A 23,727-nucleotide genomic window follows, 5' to 3' on the forward strand; every position below is an offset into this window, starting at 1 on the left:
CGGCGCTCTGCTGGCTCATTTTCCCTGCTAATGATACCAACCATGCATGTCAAAAAAGTGTCCATAGTTGCATTTGTAGGAGCTGTTTTAGTGCCAAAGTTGGTGCACGTGTTGGTTAAGGTGGTCATTTGCTTACCCGCTGAGGGGCTGGAGATAGAGCTTGGGATGGTGCAGTGGCTGGCTAGTCCCGGTTGGATAAAGTTAGTGTATCACACCCCTCAGCCTTCCTCCTTTGTTCCTCTGTCATGCAAGAGACTAATCTAAGAACCTTCTGGGTACCCTGAACACTGGGAGAAAACTTTTGGGGAACCTCAGGGGCAGTTATTAAGAGACAGGGCACACAACTATCCTGAATAGGAAATGAGCAAAAGTTGCTATTGCATAGATACAGAGATAGTGCATAGATACAGAGTTAGTGCGGACAGGTAACGGTAACCAGCAGAACCACTTTCCTCCTCCCCCTGGTATTGCTGCCGCCACCTGCATGTAGACGAGTGAACTGTAGAAGAGTGAACTGATTGCAGAAATACTTGTAGAGATGCTGTACCTGTACCAATGGCTGTATCTATGACCATAAGTTGTAGCTGCAATATGGTGCAAAAGGCTGAACTATAGGTTCTGGCTTAGGTGCTCTCGAGTCTCCGGCTCCTCTGGGTCTCCCTGATTATAGACGGGCTCTCATTTCTATTAACTCCCTTTCTGCCCCCCACCCCTCCTACTGTAGTGGCTAAAGGGTTTTTCCCAACGGTTCAACAATTGCCACTAATAAAATAGAGTGCAGTCAGGATCAGGTTTGGAGGCCGAAGGGGCAGTCGACAGAAGAGAAGATCCGGGCACAGAGCACATATGCAGGGGAATCAACAAGTCTGCGCCCACACCGCTGCTAAATCACCTTGTTCTGCCTTTGTCATGCCGAACACCCGAACTTACAGTAGAATGGAATGGATGTAATGCTGAGCAGCACAACACGATAACGGCAAGCGGTGCAAGGAATGCAGCCCCCCTCAAAGGACCATTGTTTCCTTTCTGCAGCTATGCCGCTCCGGTGGCCCCAAGATTCTCCCGAGGTTCTCCGCGGTGCGGGTACGTGCGCGAGTGGGAGGCCGGTCAGGCGCGGCCTCAGGGGGAAGACGTGTCGGTGAGTAACAGAGGTGAAGAGTCAGTGCGTAGTGTGTTTTCCTGCAACAGCTGATGTTTGATGGCCTCCTCTTCCTTCTGCAGACATACCAGGCTGGTAGTTTTGCCTCTGATGGTGATGTTGCTGGTACCCCTGGGACAACTGAGGCTTTTGATCTCTCTGATGTGAATAATAGTTACAAGGATTGTAAAGGTGTTTACTGTTCTATTTTTTTCCTTTTGTAAACCCACAAATGTAAGTGTTTCCAGTTCTGTCTTATAGACCAAATTTGCAGAAAGGTGAAATCACCTGTGTGAAGCTGTCTCCTTTGCCATTGAACGCCAATTCGATGTCGACTTTCCTGTCACCTTTGATGTCAAATGATGTCTCAGCAGAGAACCATCCTCAACAGAAAGCATTTAGTGACTTAGCCTTCCTTCAACATCAAGTATTTCAACAATGGATGAGGGCTTTTAAAAAAAATTATTTTTATTAACAGTCATCGACTTAAGATATATAGTACAGAGGATTCAGCATAACTGTACACGTTGAAGACAATAAGCAACCGCTCTTTACATTATATTTTAGGGGTGAGCTACGGGGTGGGGGCCTCATCATGATTAATGCTACGGGGTGGACAGAATATATTCCCTCGGTATGAATTCCACGGGCTCCATATTCTGGACCACTTTTTTGGGCAACCCATAGCAGAGTAGACTGTCTTGTCTCTGTGTATGCACCAATCAAGGTCTCTTTTACAGGCCTCTACTGTGGTTGATTGCGCCGGTCTCCATAGTTGAGCAATGTTCCTTTTTGCCAACATTAATCCCAGTGTGGCCCACTGTTTGTTGAGTATTCAGATCAGTAGGTTCCCATATATTCAGGAGGCACCTACAAGTCTCTGGGCAAAGGACGACTGTGAGTACTTCACTTATTATGTTGTGTATTTTTCGCCAATAAAATTGAATGTGTTTGCATTCCCAAATTATGTGCATGAATGTGCCTAATTGGCAGCACCGTCTCCTACACTCTTCTCCCTCAGACCTCCCCATCTGTACCAGTGTGGCCCTGTGACATATACTCTGTGGAGGATTTTGAGCTGAACAAGCCTACGTCGTGCTGGGATTGCAACTACTCTCGGGGAAGACACTGCTTCCTGCCATTCTTCATCGTCCAATTCGATACCCTCCCTTACCCATTTCTCCCGCAGCGGTTGGAGGGGATCTGCCATGTTGTTTATCAATTTCTTACATATTAATGATATCGTTTTTTTGGGCAAGTGACCGCCCAGCACTCTATCTTCCAACGGGGAGGACTCAAGAGGGCAGGAGCACCTCAAGAGTAGTGAATTCAGTGCATGGCGGACTTGTATGTATCGAAAGCGCTCTGTATCGGCTAACTCATATTGCTGTTGTAGAGTGTTAAAGGTCTTCACTTCGCCCTTCTCCCACATGTCTTTGATTTGTGAGATCCCAATGAGTTCCCATCTATTGAATCCCTTCGATCTCCATAAATTACCCAGCCTTTCGGAGTCCCATAGGGGAGTTGCTTAAGTCAGTTTATGCCCCCATCCTGAGTGATTTAGTGGTAACATGCCAGATGTTAACTGAGTGTTTAGTAGGGCCCGTCATTGGGTATTGGTCAGGTTTTGAGGAGAGCGCCCTATTATAATTTCCCCCGGGAGGAGCCACCTGTCAATGTTATATCTGGGGTCATAAGGGCGACCATAGGTGCCATGATTGATGGTGGCAAGATGTGCCGCCCAATAGTATTTTTTTATGTCTGGGGGGCTAATGCTGCCATCGTACCAGTTTAATGTGAGCTTGTTCAGAGCGATGCGTGGCTTCCTGTCCCATAATAAGACCCTCTGGAGGCCCTCGATTTCTCTAAAATATGTAGTCGGGAAAAGATCTAATGAATATTGCAAGGTATACAAAGAAACGGGGCAAGGACATCTTTTTAAAAATAGCCGCTTTGCCTAATAGAGAGAGGGGAAGTGTTTTCCAACTAGCTAGGTTTCATTTTAGCATCTGTAGTGGAGGGAGAAGATTGCGGTTGTAAAGGAGAGTCTGGTCTAAGGAGATAATGAGGGCTTTTTTTGAAGATATCTTTCACTGGATGTTGGTCTCAACGAAATTGAGTGAAGTTTATTAAAAGTTTGGAATGGTTACTAAGAGCCAGAAAAAATGAACTGGCTCAACTTTCACTGTTGGGGACAGCAGTGATATGGCTTAAATAAAAGAGAAGGCTTTCTGATGTATTTTGCAAAAAGTACTCAGGATTGCACTCTTGGGCTGGATAATTAAATGCCTATGACAATATATGAAGCTCTCCTGGAGACCATATATGAAACAAGTTACTTATCTGTAACTATAGCTCTCCAGTATTGGAATATTTTATAGATTCACATGCTTGAATCATTTCCCGTCGTCAAGATGGGAGTCCATGGCATTATAAAAAATTATAGTCTCCATAGACAAACACATAAGGCCGAGGCCTAATACTCTTTTAAAACATATCTATGTCCTTCAAGAAAAAGGACCAAACTCAAAGCTCAACCAATCAGAAGAGACCACTCTGTAGAACCTTCCTGAGAGAGGCTCCAGTCCCTCAGATTTTCAAAGCACAAGTGCGCATAATAGAAAAATAATATAAGTAGTGAGCCTTCCCCAGGGGAGGCGGGCAGGTCGCATGTGAATCTATGAAAGATTTCAACTTTCATAGATTCACATGTTCGAATCAGAATAGTTCCCACCACATTTTCATGCCATAAATTACAACTGTAAATGCATTCTTGAAAGCATCAATCATGAATAACAATATAAACATATAAATGCATAAGTAAAAGGAACATTTTTAACCATTGAAAATGTGAGACAGTTCGCGATGGTGGGAAGGAACCCAGAAGGTGGCTCACCTTATTGAAAGAGAAGAACTGCTTGTCCTACTGCTGCATCTCGCTTACTCCCAGCATCCAAGCAGTAAAGTCTGGTGAATGTGTGCGGCATCTTCCATGTCGCTGCTCTACAAATGTCCGGCAGGGACACACCCGCAAACTGCGTTGTAGATGTGGATATCGCTCTTGTAGAATGGGCACAGACTCTTGATGTCAGAGGATGGCCCGCTTGTTGATGACAGAATACAATTGCACTTGCAATCCATCTAAGAGATGCTCTGTTTAGTGATGGAGAAACCTTTTCTAGGTGCACTGTATGCAATAAGGACTTGATTTGACTAACAAAATGACTTAGTCCTGTTCAGGTAAAATTTCAGACACCTTTTAACATCTAGATAGTGCAGAACACGCTCCGCTGCAGTCTGCGGATTTGGGAAGAATGAGTTCAGCACAATAGGTTTGTTAAGATGGAAATCCGAAGGGAACGTAGGGATAAATTTAGGATTTGTTTGTGGAATAACCTGGTCTTGTTTAAGTTGCAAGAAAGGTTCTTCAGTAGTGAAAGCTTGAAGTTCCCCCATCCTTCTTGCCGAAGTAAGATCCACCTTCCTGGATAGGAACTTCATACCCGTTTTATGAATAGGTTCAAATGGGTGCTTCATTATTTGACTGTGCATCGTATTTATTTGCCATATAGGAGATGGTGACCTTAATGGAGGAAACATTCGAAAAAGCCCCTTGAGACACTGTTTTATAATTCTGCAGGACCATAGAGATTGCCCTTAAGCTGTTCTGCGGATACAGGAAATAGCAGCTAAAGGGACCTTAATTGACACGTGGGCGGACCTTAATTGACGCGGAGCGAGCCAAGAAAAGCAAATAAGGCAAGACTTCCTCAGGAGGATAACGTTAGATGACATATACCACCTGCAAAATCTTTTCCACTTCAAGGAGTAAGTCTTGTAAGTAGGATCAGCTCTTGCTTAAGCCAGCACCTGTCTACAGTTCTGTGGGATTTTCAGGTGTTGAAATTCTCGGAACTCAGGCACCAGGCTGCCAATTTCAGAGAACTGGGGTTCGGATGACACACTTGTCCCTGGTTCATTGTCAAGAGAGACCTAATTGGTCTTAGGTGAATCAGAGACCTGACTGACAGTAGGTTTTGTGCCATGTACCAGTGCTGGCGAGGCTAGGCTGGAGCTATCAGAATGACTTTGCAGGGTTCTGTCTTTATCTTCTTTAAAACTCATGGCAGAAGAGGAATGGGGGAAAGGCGTAAGCAAATATGCAGGACAAGGCTATTGAAAAGGCATTCCAGACATTTACCTAGACGGCGTTGAAGATGGCCGCCCAGTCCCCCGGCTCCGTGTACCGTCTCCTCCCGAGAGTGCCTTCTGCCTGATATCCTGGTTTGATGGTGCACACACGGGCGCAGGAGCAGCTCCGGTACCCGATGGTGCGTCCCCGAGGTCTGTGACGCCTCCGCACGGGGAGAAACGGACGTTGGCGTTTTGCGGCCCGAGGCAGTTTGCAGGCCGGGGACTCATCTGGATGGCAGGGCCGGCCATCAATTGAACAACAGCGGCCGCCAGCTGCAGTGGGGGGCCGGTTGGCTCCGGATCGCATCGGACCGGCCGATTTTCGGATCGCTCGCACACCGGATTGGGGGCATGAGTCAGAGATCGACCCTTCATGATTCCCCTGAATCGTTGGTGCCTTTTTGGGACTTTTGCTCGTTTGCCGCCGGGGTCCGTGGTGAGATCTGTCCCGCTAAGTGCGGGAGAATCCCGAATTTGGGCCCGGCCGCGCTTAATAGCGCAGACTCCCTTGGCGGCTGTGTTTTGATTATGTCTCTACTGTCTGGGTGCCCTGCTGGTGATACCATTACGCCTGACACCCTGCTGCGTGTGCCCCGGCCCCGATTTATGGTAGTGCTTCCTCGAAACGTGGTGAGGGGAGCAGAGTGCTGCATCCGAGCAACTGAGTCCCGACCTGCTTTGTATCCTATGGAGGCAGGGAGCTTGAACAAGGGGGCACGGAACAGAACTACATCTGGGCGATCTCCTTGCTGCCCTGACTGACCTATGCGATACCTTGGAACAGGATGCCCGTTCCCTGGATGTTAAACTGGATGAGGTTGTCTTTGTGCCGGAACTGGTGAGCCCGGGTGGTCGTGGGCGCACGATGGTATGCTTCACCTTTTACCCAGACGCGACAATATGGCGCCGGCACCGATATCCTGGAATCCGGGACACGGACTTTCGAGCCGTCTCTAGTTTGTGACATTCGTGGTTTGGAACTATCCGTGGTCTCCTGCTTGGTACCGAGCGATGGACTTTCTTTCCACGCTATGCTGTTGGTCTCTCTGATTCTGCTCCGGCCATGTCTTCACAATGACGATCTTTCCCTGCTCTGCCTTGTAGATTGCGATGTGGTAGTCATGTTATTGTGTCAGGTTGGGTTTATCACGCGGGCGGGAAACGGGCTCGGATGCGGTCGGATCGCATCGCAGCACTACAGAATGGTTGCTGTCTGGGTTTGATACTACTTGGTGGGCCATCGTGATATGCGCAGGGCAGGACACGTATAAATAGTGTTTCCTCCGTTTCGAAACTTCCTGATTGCGGGCTTATGTGGGATGTGTGGCAAACTGTCTTCTTTGTTTCCATGCTGGGCTGCTCCTGTGCCTCGTGCACTGTTCTTTTGTATTACTTTTAGCAGAGGTGTTTTATATCCTGTTCCATGTACGTTATCTACAGAGGGAGAGGCCGGGGGACTGCTGGAGGGCTCCCCTCCGCTTTTCCATTTCTTTCCTTTCCTTCCCTCGCTTGGGTTCCTCTTTTAGTCTAGGTGGGTGGTAGTTTCATTTCTCTCTCTTCTAAATCTCGGGTTTCACAAAATGGGCGACAGGCACTCTGCTGAGGGGGAGGCCGTAGCCGGAGGCAGGGGTGCAGGGTATTCTCCGTTTTTCTTTCTCCTTTTCAGTTTCTAGGGCCTCTTTTTTTCTTGTTCTGCTTGGCTTTTTCTTTCTTTTCCTTTTTTTCATATCTTTGGGATCCGAGTAGTGGGTGGTTTACCGGGTGTTCTTAGGTCTCCAGCCAGTGCGGGGATGTTATAATAGTTCCCTTTGTTAGGTACTGCGGGCGTGTGCTGCATAGAGGGGCGTAATGTGATATTCGTTGTCTATCCTGCTTAGTGCACGTTAGTGCTTGCGCCCCTCCGACTGTGGTCCCGAATGTGCATATCCTGATTTGAAATATCCCCTACCTCTGGTGTTGCTAGACTGTATGACATCGGATCCTGCTCTATCTCTGTGCTTTACTTTAAAAAAAAACCAAAACCTCTTTTATCCTGGTACCTTTACGGTGTTACAGTATCCTGGGTGTTGATGTGGCATTGAGGAGACGGGAATTATGTGTTTTGATCTATTGCATTGCATTGCCCGTCTCTGTGTATCCGGCCAGCTGTGTTCTGGCTGACTGCAATTGTATTTGCTTTATGAAACAATAAAGGTTTTTAAAAAAAAAAAAAAAAAGAAAAAAAAAAAAAAAGAAAAGGCATTCCACCATGAACCCCGATGGTGATGCCAACTTCAAAGTACCAGCATTTCGCGTTTTCTAGAGATGTAAACAGATCTACGTTTGGCTTGCCCCATTGGAAGAAAATGTTGTCTAGAGTGCGCTGGTCCAGCTCCCACTCGTGGCAAGAAGTTTTTAGCCTGCTTAATTTGTCCGCTATGACATTTTGTTTTCCTGGGACGTGCTCTGCTGATAAATGCAGTTTGTGAAGAATTGCCCATCGCCAAATAAGCTGGGTTTCATGAGAGAGCAGGAGAGACCTTGTTCCTCCCTGTTTGTTGCGGTAGTGCATTGTAGTGGTATTGGCCATTCTGATAAGCGTCAATGTACCCTCTATCTTTGGCAGAAAAGCTTGGAGCGCTAGGTAAACTGCTTGCGGCTCGAGAAGATTGCTGCGAAGATCCTTGTGGGAAAGCGGACATTTCCGGCTGACCTGCAAGTCTTGTAGAAAAGCACCCCAGTCCTCTAGTGATGCGTCCGTTGTAATCACAAGAGGAACAGCCTGTGATAGGAGCGGCAGACCTCGCGATAGCCGATGAGGTTGCGACCACCAGTCCAAGGCAGTTATCATGGAAAGAGTAATCCAGATGAGATCATTGAAAGATCCCTCTATCTGTATCCATTGTTCGTTCAAAGCCTCCTGAAGAGGACGCGTTTGAAGCCGACAGTGAGGTATGAGAGGGATACAAGAAGACATCATCCCTAGGAGGGATTTGAATAGGCGTACTGAAATGGACTTTCTTTTTTGAACTCTGCTTGCCAAGGATCTTATTCTCTGTTGTCTCTCAAGAGTAGGATAGGCCTTGTTTTCCATGGTGTCCAGGGTTGCCCCCAGAAACACCAGTCGGTGAGATGGTTGCAAGATTGTCTTTTCTACATTTAAAGTGAGGCCCATGTTCTCGAAAATTTGTAGGCAGGTTTTGGTGGATGCTTTTGCTGATTCGTACGTTGGGGCTTTGAGAACAATAGTTTAGGTAAAGGAAACTTTGATGATGCTTCTGCCTTAGAAATGCTGCTACAGGAGCCAAACATTTAGTGAAAAATGCGGGAAGCCGATTTTAGTCCGAAGGGTGAGATGCGAAATTGAAAGTGACTGCCGGCCACCATAATTCTTAGGAACTTTTTGTGTTTTCGGCGTATGGGTATATGAAAATATGCATCCTGGTGATCCAGTGACGCCATGTAATCGTTTCGGTTGTAGAGGTGAAGCACATCCGGAATAGAAATTTTACGGAACAATTGCTTTTTTAGGAATTTGTTCAAGTTCGGCAAATCCAAGATCGGTCTCCAGTTTTTTTTGCTTTTTTCGTATTAAGAAAAACCGGGAGTAAAACTCCTTTCCTCTCTGATTGAAAGGAACTTTTTCTATCGCTCTTTTTTGTAATATGTTGGTAACTTCCATCTTTCAGCGGTGTAGATGTTTCTCGAAACGAGGTTGAGGAGGCTTCACTGGCGGGATCTTTATAAATTCCAGAGAGTGTCCAAATTCGATTAGGTTTAGAACCCATCTGTCCGACGTGATTTCCAGCCACTGTTGTAACTAACCGGATATTTTGCCGCCCACTTTGGATGGAGCTAGTGGGATAGAGGGCAACAGCTGGGAGAGGTCATTGTCGTCGACCAGGCTCCTTACCCTGGCGTCCTGAGTTTCCTCTGAATAAAGACTTGTTGTACGCTGTTGCAGGTGGTTGGCACTAGTATACCGTGGTCTGTATTGCTGAGTGGCTGCAGGATATGTTCAATACCTGATTGCTGGTATCCTGATCTGTAAGAAAGATAGCCTCTTCCTCGTGAACCATGAAAAGTAGTCTTTCTGAACTGTAAAGTCTCCAGAGCCTTAGCTGTATCAATATCTTTTTTGATGGTCTGCAAGGCTTTGTCAACGTCGCTGCCAAATAACCCTTCTCCATTGTAAGGGAGATCAAGGATTTTTGTTTGTATTTCAGGTCTGAATGTGGTAGATTTGAGCCAGCCTTGACGCCTAAAGACGGCCGTTCCTGCTAGCTGTCTGAACCCTGTGGAAGCTACATCCATAGCACAGTCTATCACTTCCGAGGTAGTCCGTTCGCCTCCCAGAAGTATTCTTCTAGCTTCCTCCTGGTCATCTGGTGGGAGTTTGTCCAAAAGTGGCGACAAGTCCGACCTATTATAAAGGCCCAGTAAAGCTAGAGAGTTCGCTACTCGGACTGTTATAGCATACATCGCTGAAAACCGCTTGCCTATGTTGTCAAACTTTCTTCCTTCTTTGGCAGGAGGAGCAGTCAGGGGAGCTGAAGGATTTTTAGAGCGACGCTGCGCTGCCTTAGAAATCACAGAATCTGCCTTTGGTTGACCTATTAAACAGGCTGGAGCATCATCTGGAGCTTTATACTTTTCGTCTAGTCTCGGCAACACAGGTGTAACCGTTGCTGCATTTTGCATTATCCTTAGCCCCTCATTCCATATGTAATCCATTAAGGGCAACGATCTAACTGTTTTCCTATAAGGCTCTTTGAAATCGTACAGAAAACAGTCTTGCTGATGCATAGGCATCGATAAATCAAAGCACTTAGCAGGTCTCTACAGAAGGTTGTGAAAATCCCCAATATCTTCTGGAGGTGAATACGTTTGTTGGGAAGATGGAGATCTCATAAAAAAGAGAGTTTCCCAGGGACCAGAAAGGACTGGGTTGCAAATGATTATCAAAGAAAAATTCCTTTCTGTGCAATTATTTCAGTAGGTGACCATGAGGCCTATCCATGTCAATCCATAATTTATATTTTGCAATTGAGGCAGATGAAGGGAAGCTGCCGGTAGCCAGAAGGAGGTTTTCGCCAAAAACGAACAGCTCTGAAAGAAAAGAGGAGAGCGCTGTCACTCAGGCCACGTAGTAAACGGTCAACACCATAATAGGTACCAAGACCATCATCAAAAGAGAGGTAGTGGTCAGCCTGATTTAAATCAACAGGCACAAAATATGACTGGCACAGCAATCGATAAAACACCTGCAGCGCACATTTGAAGACGCTACTGCATGAAAGTAGACACCATTGATAACGTGTCACACCTGAATTTAAAAAAAAAGAAGAAGTATATTTGTTTTTAATTCTGTCCGTCCTGAGGAAGGTGCAACAACTGTAACCAACGCACCGAAACGCGTCGACAAGTGGACTTTTTAGTGTATATGATATGTTTTTACTCTTCTATTTAATTTGTGATTTTTGAAATAATATGATTTCACATTGCTTATGGGTGACTCTGAGATAGAAACCGTAATACGGAATTGTTAGCTAGTGTATATAATACTGTACCAGAGCACCTAAGGTATAATCGAATGCATCCCTGAATTCATTTTTAACACAAGAGTTTTTATGAAAATAAATATCGAGTTAAAGTATAAAATTATCCTAGTGTGGAGCGGGAAGATGGAGATGCCAGAGTGGGGAGGATGTAGGAATCCTATTCACCTTATTGAATCTCTCCCTCCTCGCTCTCTACTTCCTCATCAGAGGATGTTAACTGCTTAACAGGAGGAGATGGAGTAGGAGGTTGGACCCTAGGAGACTGTTGAAGAACAGGAGAACGAACCTGTATCTGCGGAATAACAGAGATGGCGGAGGAGGCGGAACCTGTTGTATATTCTGTTCTGGCGGAAATCTCATTTTGTAGTCCGCTAGCATAAACTGCAGGTCTGTCATTAGTCTTGTAGGTAGGGACATCATTGCCTGCTGCTGATATTGCTGTTATGGATGGTAATATTGACGTCCATAACCATCATCCTCATCAGACTCCTCTTGATATTTAACATGAAGATCAGATGGACTCATGGTTGCCCCAAAAAGGCTATCTTCCTCAAATTCTTCATCCTTTTCCTCCCAAAAATTGTGATGGCAAAAGGGCTTGCACCTGACTAGGCAATGTTACAGCTGGTATTAACAGCAATTTTTGAACTTTTTCCTTTTCATTCCTCGTCGGTGTCGTCGACGGGGCACCACAACCAGAACATCTTTCATTGACGAAGACTGCTGCTCTGTCGCTGGTATCGCTGTCGACGTCAAACTGCCGGCGACATGGATCTTTGTCGATGGTAACGCCGATGACACTTCCATCAGTGGCCCTGCTTCCCCCATCGACACCGTCGTCGACGTATGTATCGTCAACGGAAGTTGACCCTTCGTCGTCTATGAAGACTTCGACTATATGATTTGCTTCGTCGACGGTAAAGGTACCTCATGAGAGGTTTTGGTGGTAGTTTCAGCTGTTTGTGAAAGGGCTCAACAGACTTTTTTGATGCTTTTTTAGCCCGCAGGGTCATCTAAAAGGTTATTTCTGAGGTGTTCTTGAGGAGGCTTTAGATGATGTATCACTCCCTTCATCAGACACCATATCATCTCTATTTTTCAGTCTCTGAAGCGACAAAAGAAGTCTCTCTTCTCGGGCTTTAAGAGTTTGAGTAGAAAAGCTACAACATACCTTGCACTCCTTTGGCTTGTGGTCAGGATATAAACAGTATAAGCATTCCTTATGCTTATCGTCAATATGCAACCTTCTCTTCCTGCAGGTTCCTCAGGCTCTGAATAAACCTTTTTTTAGGTTTCTTTGACATGGTAGATGTCAGTTTGAATCACCCACAAATAACTCCAATGAGTTGATAGAAATGTGAAATGGTGAAAAAAACACCCCATTTCAGAAAAGAGAAGAAAACTGAGCAGAGCTCAGTGGAGAGTCCCCTAGCACGACGTGCGGTAAAAAATCTGAGGGAGCGGAGCCTCTCTCAGGAAGGTTCTACAGGGTGGTCTCTTCTGATTGGTTGAGTTTTGAGATTGGTCATTTTTCTTAAATGACACAGATATGTTACAAAAGAGTATTAGGTCAACGCCTTATGCGTTCATGTCTATGGAGACTATTATTTTTTATAATACTGGGGACTCCCATCTCGACAACGGGGAATGATTCAAGCATGTGAATCTATAAAAGTTCCAATACTGGAGTAACTGATATGATATAAACAACTACTGACAACAACAAGGAGATTAAAAAACTAATTACGGTGGTTGAAATTTTCAAATGTAAAAGTCTCACTAGCATCAGCTAAATGAAATAAACAAGCAATCACAAAGGCAATATTTCTTGTACTGGCTTCTGCTTTGTACTGCATACCACTATCCAAATTCTCTCCTCATATTCTAAACTATAATCCACTGCATCTAGGTACAATCATAATACAACAGATACACATACATGTAGGTTCATGGCAGGTGCAGACTAATGCAAGGAAAAGGCAAGAGTCTGACTGATTGTTTCACCCACCTAAGTGCGATACCCATCTCGTGTGGGCGTTCAACTCTTTTCCAGAAGTGGGAGCCACTATTCAGGTTGGACCAGTGGAGGAAGAAATAAAGGGTCTCTCTCGTGCCCCATGCTGCTCATTAAGTTGGAGACAGAAGAAGCAGAAAGGCCACATTTCACTTTAAAGCTGCTCGCTAAACTCCCTGCTCAAAGTGGAGATATTAATGAGACAGGTGTATGAGCAGGAAGGACAGGTGCTACATGAAAAAAAACATTTCCTGCCTCTCAATTAGTGGTAGAACAGCTAGCCAGCAATGGCACTGGATGAGGACAGAGACCATGTTCAGCAAAATAAGATTTGTAGCTGTCTTGTTCCCTTGAGGCCCTATTTAGCAGGAAGCTGAGGTGACTGGGAAGGCACATGATTAGAGCAGTGACCCTCGTCCATCTCAGTTGGAGGGGAACAAAACACTTCATTGAAAAAAAATAAACTATCAAGGGCCCTGGCCCCACACCATTAAAGGTGTTTATAGAATTGAATTTACACTAGCTGAGCTAAAGCTCTATTCAGTCAGACCAGGTATTAACCAGCGTATTCTCATATTCCCTATATTCACAAGTAAGGAAGTAGAACTCAGCCTCCATAATTAAATGACAGGACAATCTGCTTTAACAAACATGAACAGCAATGTTTCATTAAACTGATTAATTACTTAAGTGGGGACGGAAGTGGTGTAGTGAATTTAGGTACCTCCGAGATCATGGAAATTGCAAGAGTTTATCTATTTACACTGACATACAAATTTGCACTGATTTACTGTTCTTGTCTCCTTGTTAGATAACAGCAAGGGTAACATTTAAGTTCTACATAAGGTACTCAAGATGTGGAGCAATTAGTCTCTTGGCTAATTTAACTTACTCTGCCTCTTTCGACTTGAGTTGTCAGCATTACAACCATGGAGGAGCCTTGTTCCCATGTCATCTGCCAAAATTCTGGACAAGTACTAGGTAAAGGACCCTGGCATGCTATGTACCTATTGATTATGCAGGAAGAAGGTATTTCCATCTACAAAGCAAAAACATAAATTCAATGTACATCAGTTATAGGAGAAAAGATAGTCATATTAAAGTAAACATTTAAAATGTAAGATGTGTATTGTGATAAGGATATTCCATAACGAGATAAAATTATGGTTACGTTATCAAGGCAATAATGAAAACAGAAAGCATGAGCTCACTTGCAGCCCTAGCTGAGGTTATGGCATCTAAGAAGACAGGTTTGAGGGCAAGGAGAACTAGAGGAAATCTAATCCAGCTCAAATGGAATACACATCAAAATCTTAAGGACGATATTGAGGTCCCACTGGGCATCACAAAAGGAGAAATAGGAAACTGATGTAGAAGCCCTTTCAGAAACCTCATCACAACCAGTGATTTAAATAATAATGGCAGATCAGGTAAATGCAAGGCGACTGAATGATAACCTTTACCATACCCCAAAGACCGGTCTCGGCGTGCGGAGAGAATAAACATAGAACATCAAACAATGGAGCCTCGAGGGGACTAATTTGGCATGTGCCACACCAAACCAAAAAATACAAGAGGCAGCCCCATCAATCTCATTCTTTGGGGTATGAATCCCAAGCCAGTGAAGTGGGTGTGCTCTGAACTCCATGCTTAACGGAGGATCACACTTCAGATTTTATACTGAGCAATGAGTTTGAGGGAATACCTGTGGAATGTGCCAATATACTCAACTATTTCAGTTCAGAAAACTTTTGAAGAAAAGATTTGCCCTACAAACATTGACTGCTGCACAGGTACACCGATGAAGAACTTACTTACCTTTGGTAACTTCATTTCTGGAGGATACTAGATTCAAGATAGCCTGGTTGTTACCCTGCAAACGGTCTCGGGATGCTTGTTTTCTGGTCTAGGGAGAACCGGGCCAGGCAGTTCGGGTTGGACTGTTGCCATGGGGAATAGGGTCAAGACTGATTTGCATATGGCTGGGTCCAAACAGTGGTGGCATGGTGAGCGATGAATTTAACCCAGATCTGCAACTGGAGGGTGAATGTTTGACAATGTTCAACATTCCATCCAAAATCTTTTTGGGTTGCTTTAGTCACCCTTAGTGGGAAGGGTACGCCCAGAAGTGGGTCCTTGCTCACTATGCCACTGTATTCAAGCTAGCCTGACTGATGAGGGGTGATAGCCTGAAACTGTTCCAGGAATGCATTTTTTTGGGTCCAGGGAGGACCAAGCCTGGCAATTTATGCTGGACTGTTCACATGAGAAGCAGGATTTGAAACTGATATGCATAATCACTGGGTCCACACTAGGGTGGCATGGTGAATAAAAAAACTATGGATTTAACCCAGATCTGTGACTAGGGGTGAATGTTTGACAGTGTTCAGCATACTGTCCATCATCTTTTAGTGATGCTATATTTGCCCTAAGTGGGAAGGGTGTGCCCAAAAGTGGGTGCTGTGCTCGCTCTGCCACAGTATTCAAGGTAGCCTGGCTGATGAGGAGTGATAGCCGGAAACTGTTCCTGGGATGATTGATTTCCGATACAAGGGGGAACTAGCCTGGCAGTTTGGGCTGGACTGTTACAATAGGGAGCAGGGTGAAGACTGGTTTGCACCTGGCTGGGTCCAAACTTGGTCGACCTGGTGAGCAAAAAAATCTATGGATTTAAACCCGATCTGTGACTGGGGGTAAACGTTTGACAAGGTTTAGCATTCTGACCATCATCTCTGTGTTGTGAAAAAACTTGCTCTACAAACATTGCCTGCTGCACAGATGCACCAATGAAGACTTTACTTAAATTCGGCAATGTTCTTACTGTTGGATACTGTATTCAACCATAGATTCCTCAGCTTTATAAGATATGCAGTCACTATACTGGATCCAGTGATTTTTTCAGCAATGCTCCAGCATCATGACAGGTGGAACAGTGCAACTTTGGAGTGAATCTGCACTGACCTGGAAGTGACAGAGCAGAGCCACATAGAAGTTCTACCCACCTACAACCTCTCGTCAGTTTTCTAATAATTCTTCAACGCCCCGAGATGCACAGCATTCCGAACAAACTGCAGGTAAAAGTTCCAAAAATCTACTTGGAAACTTATTCTGATGTTCAGTAGTCAACTCCACAGAAAGGTGAGGCTAGAAAGAATAAGAATTCTGCAGTAAGCTGGAATACCCATTAAAAAGAGCATTATCAAAGGTAAGTAACATGCTCTTCAGAAGGAGGCTTCTAACTGCAGATTCCTCACCATTAGATTAGATACCAGAGCAACACCTCCCAGAAGAGAAGTTGTCTGAGGAGTGACCTCTGATCAAGGAATCTTGCAGGACCAAGAGAGAACAATGGCCAGCCTGTCAGAACTGACTGTCAAGTTAATAGTCTTTCGGGAATACATGCAGTGAAGACCAAGTCGCTGCCTGGCAAAAGTCTAGAACTTGATTCCTCCATCTTTGCAAATGTTATTGTAGTGGCCTTGACAATGGCATAATGAGTCTACAGACTTTCAGAGGTTTGCTTCTTGGCCATGGTATGGAAGATTTTGAGGCAGGTGACTCCACCTTAAGGAGCCTTTTGTGAACCGCATTCCATTTCCCATAAAGAGCTGATCATCCACATGATGTTCTTTAGAGTGGTTGAAGTAGAAACTCAAAGCTCATTTAAGGTTGAGTTTATAGAGCTTGTCCTCTTTTGAAGGGTGAAGGGGAAAGAAAAACTTTGGCAGAGTGTCAACGACACTCACATTCCTGTGATTCTGGGCAAATCACTTAATCTCCCCGTGCCTAACAAAAATGATTGTGTCCATCTATGAAAATGCAGGTGTAAAGCACTCTGAGACCTGATATGTTTGGGTCTAGTTCGCGCTATATAAAACCCTTAAAATAAGAGTGAGACTGGCAAATGTGAAAAGGTGCCACAACTTTGGGTCAGAAGGCCACCTAATTGGAGTGGGAACAAAGGGGTGGGAGGGGGGTGAGGGTAGAGCAGTTGCAATGAGAACACCAGCAGTAAACTAATACAGCATTCCAAGTTTATGGTAGTCAGGAAAACTGTATTACGGGCCAGTAGTTGCAATGAGGAGCTGTACATCATTGCAGAAGCAGTGTACATTAGAAACATCAACACTGTTTTCAAATCCCATTGTGGCATGGCGAACGGTTGTGGGGAAAACATGCGTGTCATGCCTTTGATAAAACCCATAACAACAGAAAAAAGAGTGACAGACTGGCAAATGTGAAAAGGTGTCACAACTTTGGGTCAGAAGGCCACCTAATTGGACTGGAAACAAAGGGGTGGGAGGGGGGGGCGGTGAGGGTAGAGCAGTTGCAATGAGAACACCAGCAGTAAACTAATACAGCATTCCAAGTTTATGGTAGTCAGGAAAACTGTATTACGGGCCAGTATTTGCAATGAGGAGCTGTACATCACCTCAGAAGCAGTGTACATTAGAAACGTCAACACTGTTTTCAAATCCCATTGTGGCATGGCGAACGGTTGTGGGGAAAACATGCGTGTCATGCCTTTGATAAAACCCATAACAACAGGTCACTGAAACAGAGAGTTGATCAAGTAAACACAAAAGGACCGAAAGGGCAGATAGACAATCCTTAACTATGGGTAATGAAAGGCACTCCTGGGCAACAGACAGAACCTCTAACAATACATCGGAAAATTTGGCCTAAAGATAGTCGATTTGATAAGTGCAACTTTCAGGTGACCAACTTCTCCCAGTGCCCACCATATAAGACCTTGTCAAAGGGTTTCAAGTTGCAAGGATGATAACAATTACTGAAGCCACTAGATAGAAAGCATTTAAGCACATCTACACATTCTCCATTTGAGGAGTATAGGACGTGGAGTCTTGGAGCAGGACACTCTCCTTGCAATAAGACAGAAGATTCTAAGTGGGAGCAAGATCGAAAGGCATGTGCTCATGCTCAGGAGCCCTTTGCATCATTTTCTCTTAGCCCATTCCAGGGCTTTTAAGAAGACTTTGAATCAACTGCCCTGAATTTCCTCAAAACTCAAGACAGTAGCGGGAAATCTTAAAGGAGACCGGTATCCTATCACAGTGGGAGTGAGTCCTCCCGTTAAACAAATCAAGGAAACTTCAGTGTGCAGTAGTTTTGACACTGTACATCCTCATCGGTGGCAAAATAGTTAACCTGGGAACTGATCACAGATGCCCCTTGCTCCCTTGGAATGAAGATGCCACGCAAGATTGTCCAGTCGAAGTCCGCTCAGCTATTTTGCAATTCAGAGATTCTGCTAGCCAGTTGGCTACCAAAACAAATATTCTGCTAAACCTTTGTAGTAGTTAGGCATTCTGGAACTGGATGCAGGATACCACTCCACCCTGCTTGTTGTACATCCACATGGCATGCACCATTCTCCCTTGTAAGGGTGGCAGGAAAGCTTTCAGATGGACCCCTCCAGCTCTAAAAACTTCATGTACAGCTGTCTCTCCACAGCAGACCAGTGTTTTTGATCGCAACCTCATACAAGTGACCCTTCCACCCAATCCAGTAGTGATGTATCTGTCACAACTGTGAAGTCCGGGTGTGGAAGAGACACAGGTCAGGACGGCGCATTTCCACCACCACAGAATTCTCTAAGCAGTCTCCTCCAAGGTCTGGATGGAGTTAGAGAGGCAGCTTTGGTGATGCTGAGCTCCACTACACGGCCTGCATAGGCCATCTGGCTTTCAGTATTAGGAGGATAAGCAAAGGTAGGCATCGCAGATGCCATCCTTTATGAGACCTAGAATAGAGCCTGAAACATTGTGATCCTATCCTGAATATCCTAGACATGCCGTGGTGGTGGAAAGACCCTCAATGCAAGAGTGTCTAGGACAGCCCCAATAAACTGAACCCTTTGCATGGGTCACAGGTGGGGCTTCAGATAGTTGATGTAAAGCCCCTTAAAATTTAACGCGTTTGGCTGCTGTCCCAAACTGGACTATGACTCCCTATAACAGCCAGTCCATGAGGTACTGGAATACATGTATCCTCTTGCAGTGAACACTGCTATCCTGTGAACTTTGGAGGGGCTGAACTAAGTTGGAGGGAGCACAGAAGTTTGGAAGCTTTTCAACCCTACTGCGAATCGCTTGTGGGGACTGCAGGACAGGTTTATAAAAATACACAATTATGCAAATCCTTGGACCCCCATCAAGTCTCTTGGAGCCAGAGCACAAAAATATCTGAGCGAGGGTGAGCATTTTGAATTTGTCTTTCCACAGAAGGATATTCAGTGGGTGTAAGTCCAGCATGGGCCTAAGGTATCCATTCTTCAGTATGAGGAAGTAGCACAGATATCACCTCTTTCTGAAGCCAGCACCAGCTTGATTGCAGTCTTGGCCAGCCAAAGGTTGACTTTTAGCAGCAAAATAGGAGAACAGTCTGCTGATAACCACTGTACTGTAGGAAAGTAGGATCTGCTTTCATTGTTATCCCCATTTTTTGTAGGTGCCATACTTTTATTTGGACTAATATGACTGAGATCCTGATAATAAGGACCTCAGTCACTGTGCTTCCTCCCTAAATTGACCATGGTAAGTTCTTCTGTACCTCCACAATTGGCTACTGGTGTACCCATGTATGTCCCTAGTATATGGTACTAAGGTATTCAGGGCATAGGTAAATCAGGGGTCTCCCACGGGCTGCTGCATGTATTGTACCACCCATGAGAGACCACTCTAACTGACTACAGGCCTGCAATTGCACCCTGTGTGAGTTGGTGATTGCATCTCTTATGACAGATATAAGCTTCCTTATATCTGAGGTCACTGCACTTAAAACCTATCTGTCACCACTCTGGCAGGCCTTTCAGTCCTGTAGGCAGGGTGTTTGTTATAAGTGTGAGGGTGCCCCTGCATGAGCAGGACACCACTAAAAACCCCTGAGTCGATTCTCCAGTCTTTATAAGTATGGTTAGCCAGTTTGATACACATAGTGGACCATCAGTCATAACAAGATGTCTAACTATATAATGGCTTCACCAAACCTGGTCATGTTTGGTATCAAACTTGTTGGAATCATACCCAAACACAGATTCCAGTGTTGGAAGTATGATGCCATGTACTGAGGGCTCCCTCTGGGTACTCCTCCGTACTCCCAGCTACAGCCTTTTAGGGTCTGACCGCAAACAAATGCTGCTGCGGACCACAGACACGATTCTGCCTTCCTGCTGCTGAGCCAAGCTCGAGCAGGGTAAGGTAAAACAACACGTTTCCTTTCACAGGGAGGTGTGATCACCTCCCTAGACTGGACTTAGTGTATTGGGCTGGGGTGGGGGTGCTTGCCAGCGTCAGCAGACTGCTTTGATGGACACACTTTCCATACTGCAAGAGTAAGGACAAGTCCCAAAGTGAACACTAGTGTGTGATAGGCCCAGTTATGTGTATGCCGTATATTTCAAATGATTCTACCAAACATATGGACATCTGAGATTCAAAAGATAACAATAATATCAACCATGTGAGTTAAAAACAGACATTTTATTCACAGTCATTAAAACAATGTTTATACCCAAATGAATATACAATGTTAAAAAAAATTCAAACGGATTCACACAATTCCATATTCAATAAAAGAACAGTTATACAATAAACACAAATTATAAAAAAAGTAAATTTTTTTTTATAATTTGTGTTTATTGTATAACTGTTCTTTTATTGAATATGGAATTGTGTGAATCCGTTTGAATTTTTTTTAACATTGTATATTCATTTGGGTATAAACATTGTTTTAATGACTGTGAATAAAATGTCTGTTTTTAACTCACATGGTTGATATTATTGTTATCTTTTGAATCTCAGATGTCCATATGTTTGGTAGAATCATTTGAAATATACGGCATACACATAACTGGGCCTATCACACACTAGTGTTCACTTTGGGACTTGTCCTTACTCTTGCAGTTATTCCTCCTTGTCCCTTACCAGAAAGGAGGCCTCCCTCTTTCTTTGATTTGCTCACACTTTCCATACTCCAGTTTGAACCAGTTCAGGGAGCTGGACAAAGGACATGAGTATCCTTCCCTTGTCCAGCCCCTCCTCTGGGAGGGACTTATGAGTCGCCCTAACCCCTATCCTAGGTTAAGGACTTACCTGTGGGTGGGTGGGTCCTCAGATTTGTCATGGGCCGAACCCAATCCTCAAACCTTGTCACTCTTTGACCGACTGGACACTTGGACTTTGCCTGCAACCGAGACTGCATGAAGGAAGTCTCATGCTACGCCTGGTCTCAATGCTCCGGAAAAGTCTTCTTCGTCGCCTGTGTCTGTGCTTCCTCTAGGTTCTTCAACATACCTGTGGGCATCAAAAACATCTGAAGTAATCTCCCTTGGAGTGAAGTAGTTACTCCCCTCCATCTGTAGGCACCGTAAAGAAGCTGGCCAGTCTGTGGCTCCTGACGTGCCACAGACTTCGAAAGGCACAGAAACACAGGTGGTGGTTCTGCAATTTCCTCAAGGCCTGACTTGTCCTCTCTACAATTTTGAGGCCAGTATCCCTCGTCGTAACAGCATTGCCACGTCGACTTGCCGTTGCCAAGGTTTGTTGGCTCTGCACTCTAAAGATCTGCGAGGTACAAGAAGCTTCTGCCTCCAGCATCTCTTCCTGCCAAGTACAGCATCTTCACTGCATTCTCTGCATTGTGGGCCTTCCTTCTTGGCAAGCTGCTCGAGGTCCTCTTGCGACTCCTGTGCCTACAGCCTGTGGGTCCTCATAAGGGTCTTCTCCTGTTTCAGTGGGCTCCCCAGCTTGCTTGGGGCCTGGTCCAACTCTCCTGCTTGTGTTGTGTCCCTTGGATCTTGCTGGTCCCTACGTTACTCCCTCTTCGCGTTCCACACTTGTTGCAGCGGCCAAGGCTTGTTGGTACTCCTGCCGGACACCGACCCCCTAGTTCTCGACTTCCCACGTGAGACAGCTCATGCACGCTCCCGGTCTTCCTTAGCGTTGCCTGGTCCTCACAGCTGCAGCGACAAGTTCACCGTCATCACTCCGGCATTATCCTCTGCTTACAGGATCTCCTCTAAGAATCCACCCTTGGATTCCACCGGACTCTTGAACAGTCTTCTCCAGTGGTATCTTTCCTGAAGTCCTCCACTGTGGTCTACAGCGGTTTCCGACGTCATTTCCCACCTATGCACCCGGCTCCACTGGTGTAGTTATCCTGGTTACTGGGGTATGCACGGGTGGAGTGACTCTTACCTCATGTCTCCCACAGGGTTTCTTCAGAGTCCACTGGGAAGGGTCCTTCTCTAAAACTGCAACTGCGAATTCCCCGTTGACTTCTACTGGAAATGTGCCTGTGTTTCCACTCTGCAAATAGCCTCCGTGGGATTCCTGGATACTTACCATGGGTAGTTCCTTGTGTCCCCAGGTCTTCTGAGTCTCCTGGTCATAGTCCCGACTTCAGTCGCAGTGCGCATTCCATTTTCTTAATATATTGAAGTATTCTTGTGAATTTGTGTTTCTATCTCCATGTGAGAGATATAACGATGTGTTAGTGAATTTTGTGTAGTAAATAGAACACATTTTATTCATAAACTGCGTGGTGCTTATTCATTTAACCTAGGCTACAGGATTACATCTGGTAAAACAAGCTGCTTAACACTCTTTCAAGGTAAGCCTGAAGGCTGCTCTCCACAGCTACCACTTACAGAGCTTTCTATGGTTGTCTAAGACCACTAAAATCACTCTAAGGGTTGTCTGGATTAGTGCAGGGTGCTACACTTAAATAAGTGTGCACTATATACTAAGCCAGCCTCCTTTCAGTCACTGATGTGGGGAGATTTCAGGCAGGGAGAAAATGAAAGGCAAGGCACACCCCCTTTCAATGATTTGCAAGACCGATCTGACTGGCACAATGAATCTCCAGTCTGGAAGGACATGCCCTATCCTGCCTTATTCCGGGTGATGATGGGCCTGTGAGGGCAAGTGAAAGCGGCTTGGCAGTTGCTGCAGCAGAAGGGGAACAGTTAGAGAACTGTCCCTTTTCATGTTATGCACCTCTGCACCCACCAATACCTCTGCCCCAAAAGGATGGGTTCTGCTGTTGCATGCTAGAATAAGAGGGTTGACATTGTAAGCTAGTCCACTGAACTTCTTGTACTATTGGTGGGATTGCTTGGCATGAGACCAAAGTTCCAAGCATCGAGCTGTGGCTCTACTGTCTTTAAATAGGTCATGCACAGTATCAGCCTTCCCTCCAAACAATCTGGAACCAACAAAGATGAAGTCCATAAAAGATACCAGGACATCTCCTGAATAACCTATTGAGCTCATTCAGGAATGCCTTCTAATCACTGCACTGGTGCCAATAGCTCTGCCAACATTGAGTGATGTGCAGTGCAAGCCAGCACACAAGGCATACTTCACATTGCCCTGATCATTATGAATCATTTGAGCCAGAGAGGCCCTGAGGACAGCTATATCTCGATGGCCATGTCCTGTTAAGTATGGGTTAAATGCTCAGCAGGCACACTACATTAAAAGATTTTAAGTCTAAACTAACCAAAAGAACATTCTCTTTACAAAGGCATGAATAAGTTTTGATTCTCTATCCAGAGGATTAGTCAGAATACATTAAGAGGAACTTGCCACATAGCTGTATGTCTACTGAGAAGGGCTAGAGTATGGATTAGACTTAATAGCTAAGAGTGACTTTAAGAGTCTTGCTGAATGGCAATAGTAGCTCTGAAAAGGTAGGATCTGGTTGAAAGATCTCACTTAATAAATGTGCCTTGGTGTCAGCAGTAGGCAAATGAAAATCTAACACTTTGTCTGCCCTTCACATTACTTGTGTGAAAGGGACCATTTTTAGGTTTCGCC

At 45.1% G+C, this 23,727-nt stretch overlaps 1 protein-coding gene across 1 annotated transcript in view; it reads right to left on the reverse strand.

The window, feature by feature from the left end:
• The window catches only part of PTPN4 (protein tyrosine phosphatase non-receptor type 4), a 1,253,225-nt gene that overhangs the window by 285,832 nt on the left and 943,666 nt on the right, over nt 1-23,727 (reverse strand). The window contains exon 23 of the mRNA XM_078682081.1: nt 13,779-13,925. Within this exon, the coding sequence (XP_078538207.1) occupies nt 13,779-13,925 (147 nt within the window). The remainder of the gene's footprint in view (nt 1-13,778; nt 13,926-23,727) is intronic.

The sequence above is a fragment of the Lissotriton helveticus genome, chromosome 3_1 (assembly GCF_964261635.1).
Source record: "Lissotriton helveticus chromosome 3_1, aLisHel1.1, whole genome shotgun sequence".
NCBI lineage: Eukaryota > Metazoa > Chordata > Amphibia > Caudata > Salamandridae > Lissotriton > Lissotriton helveticus.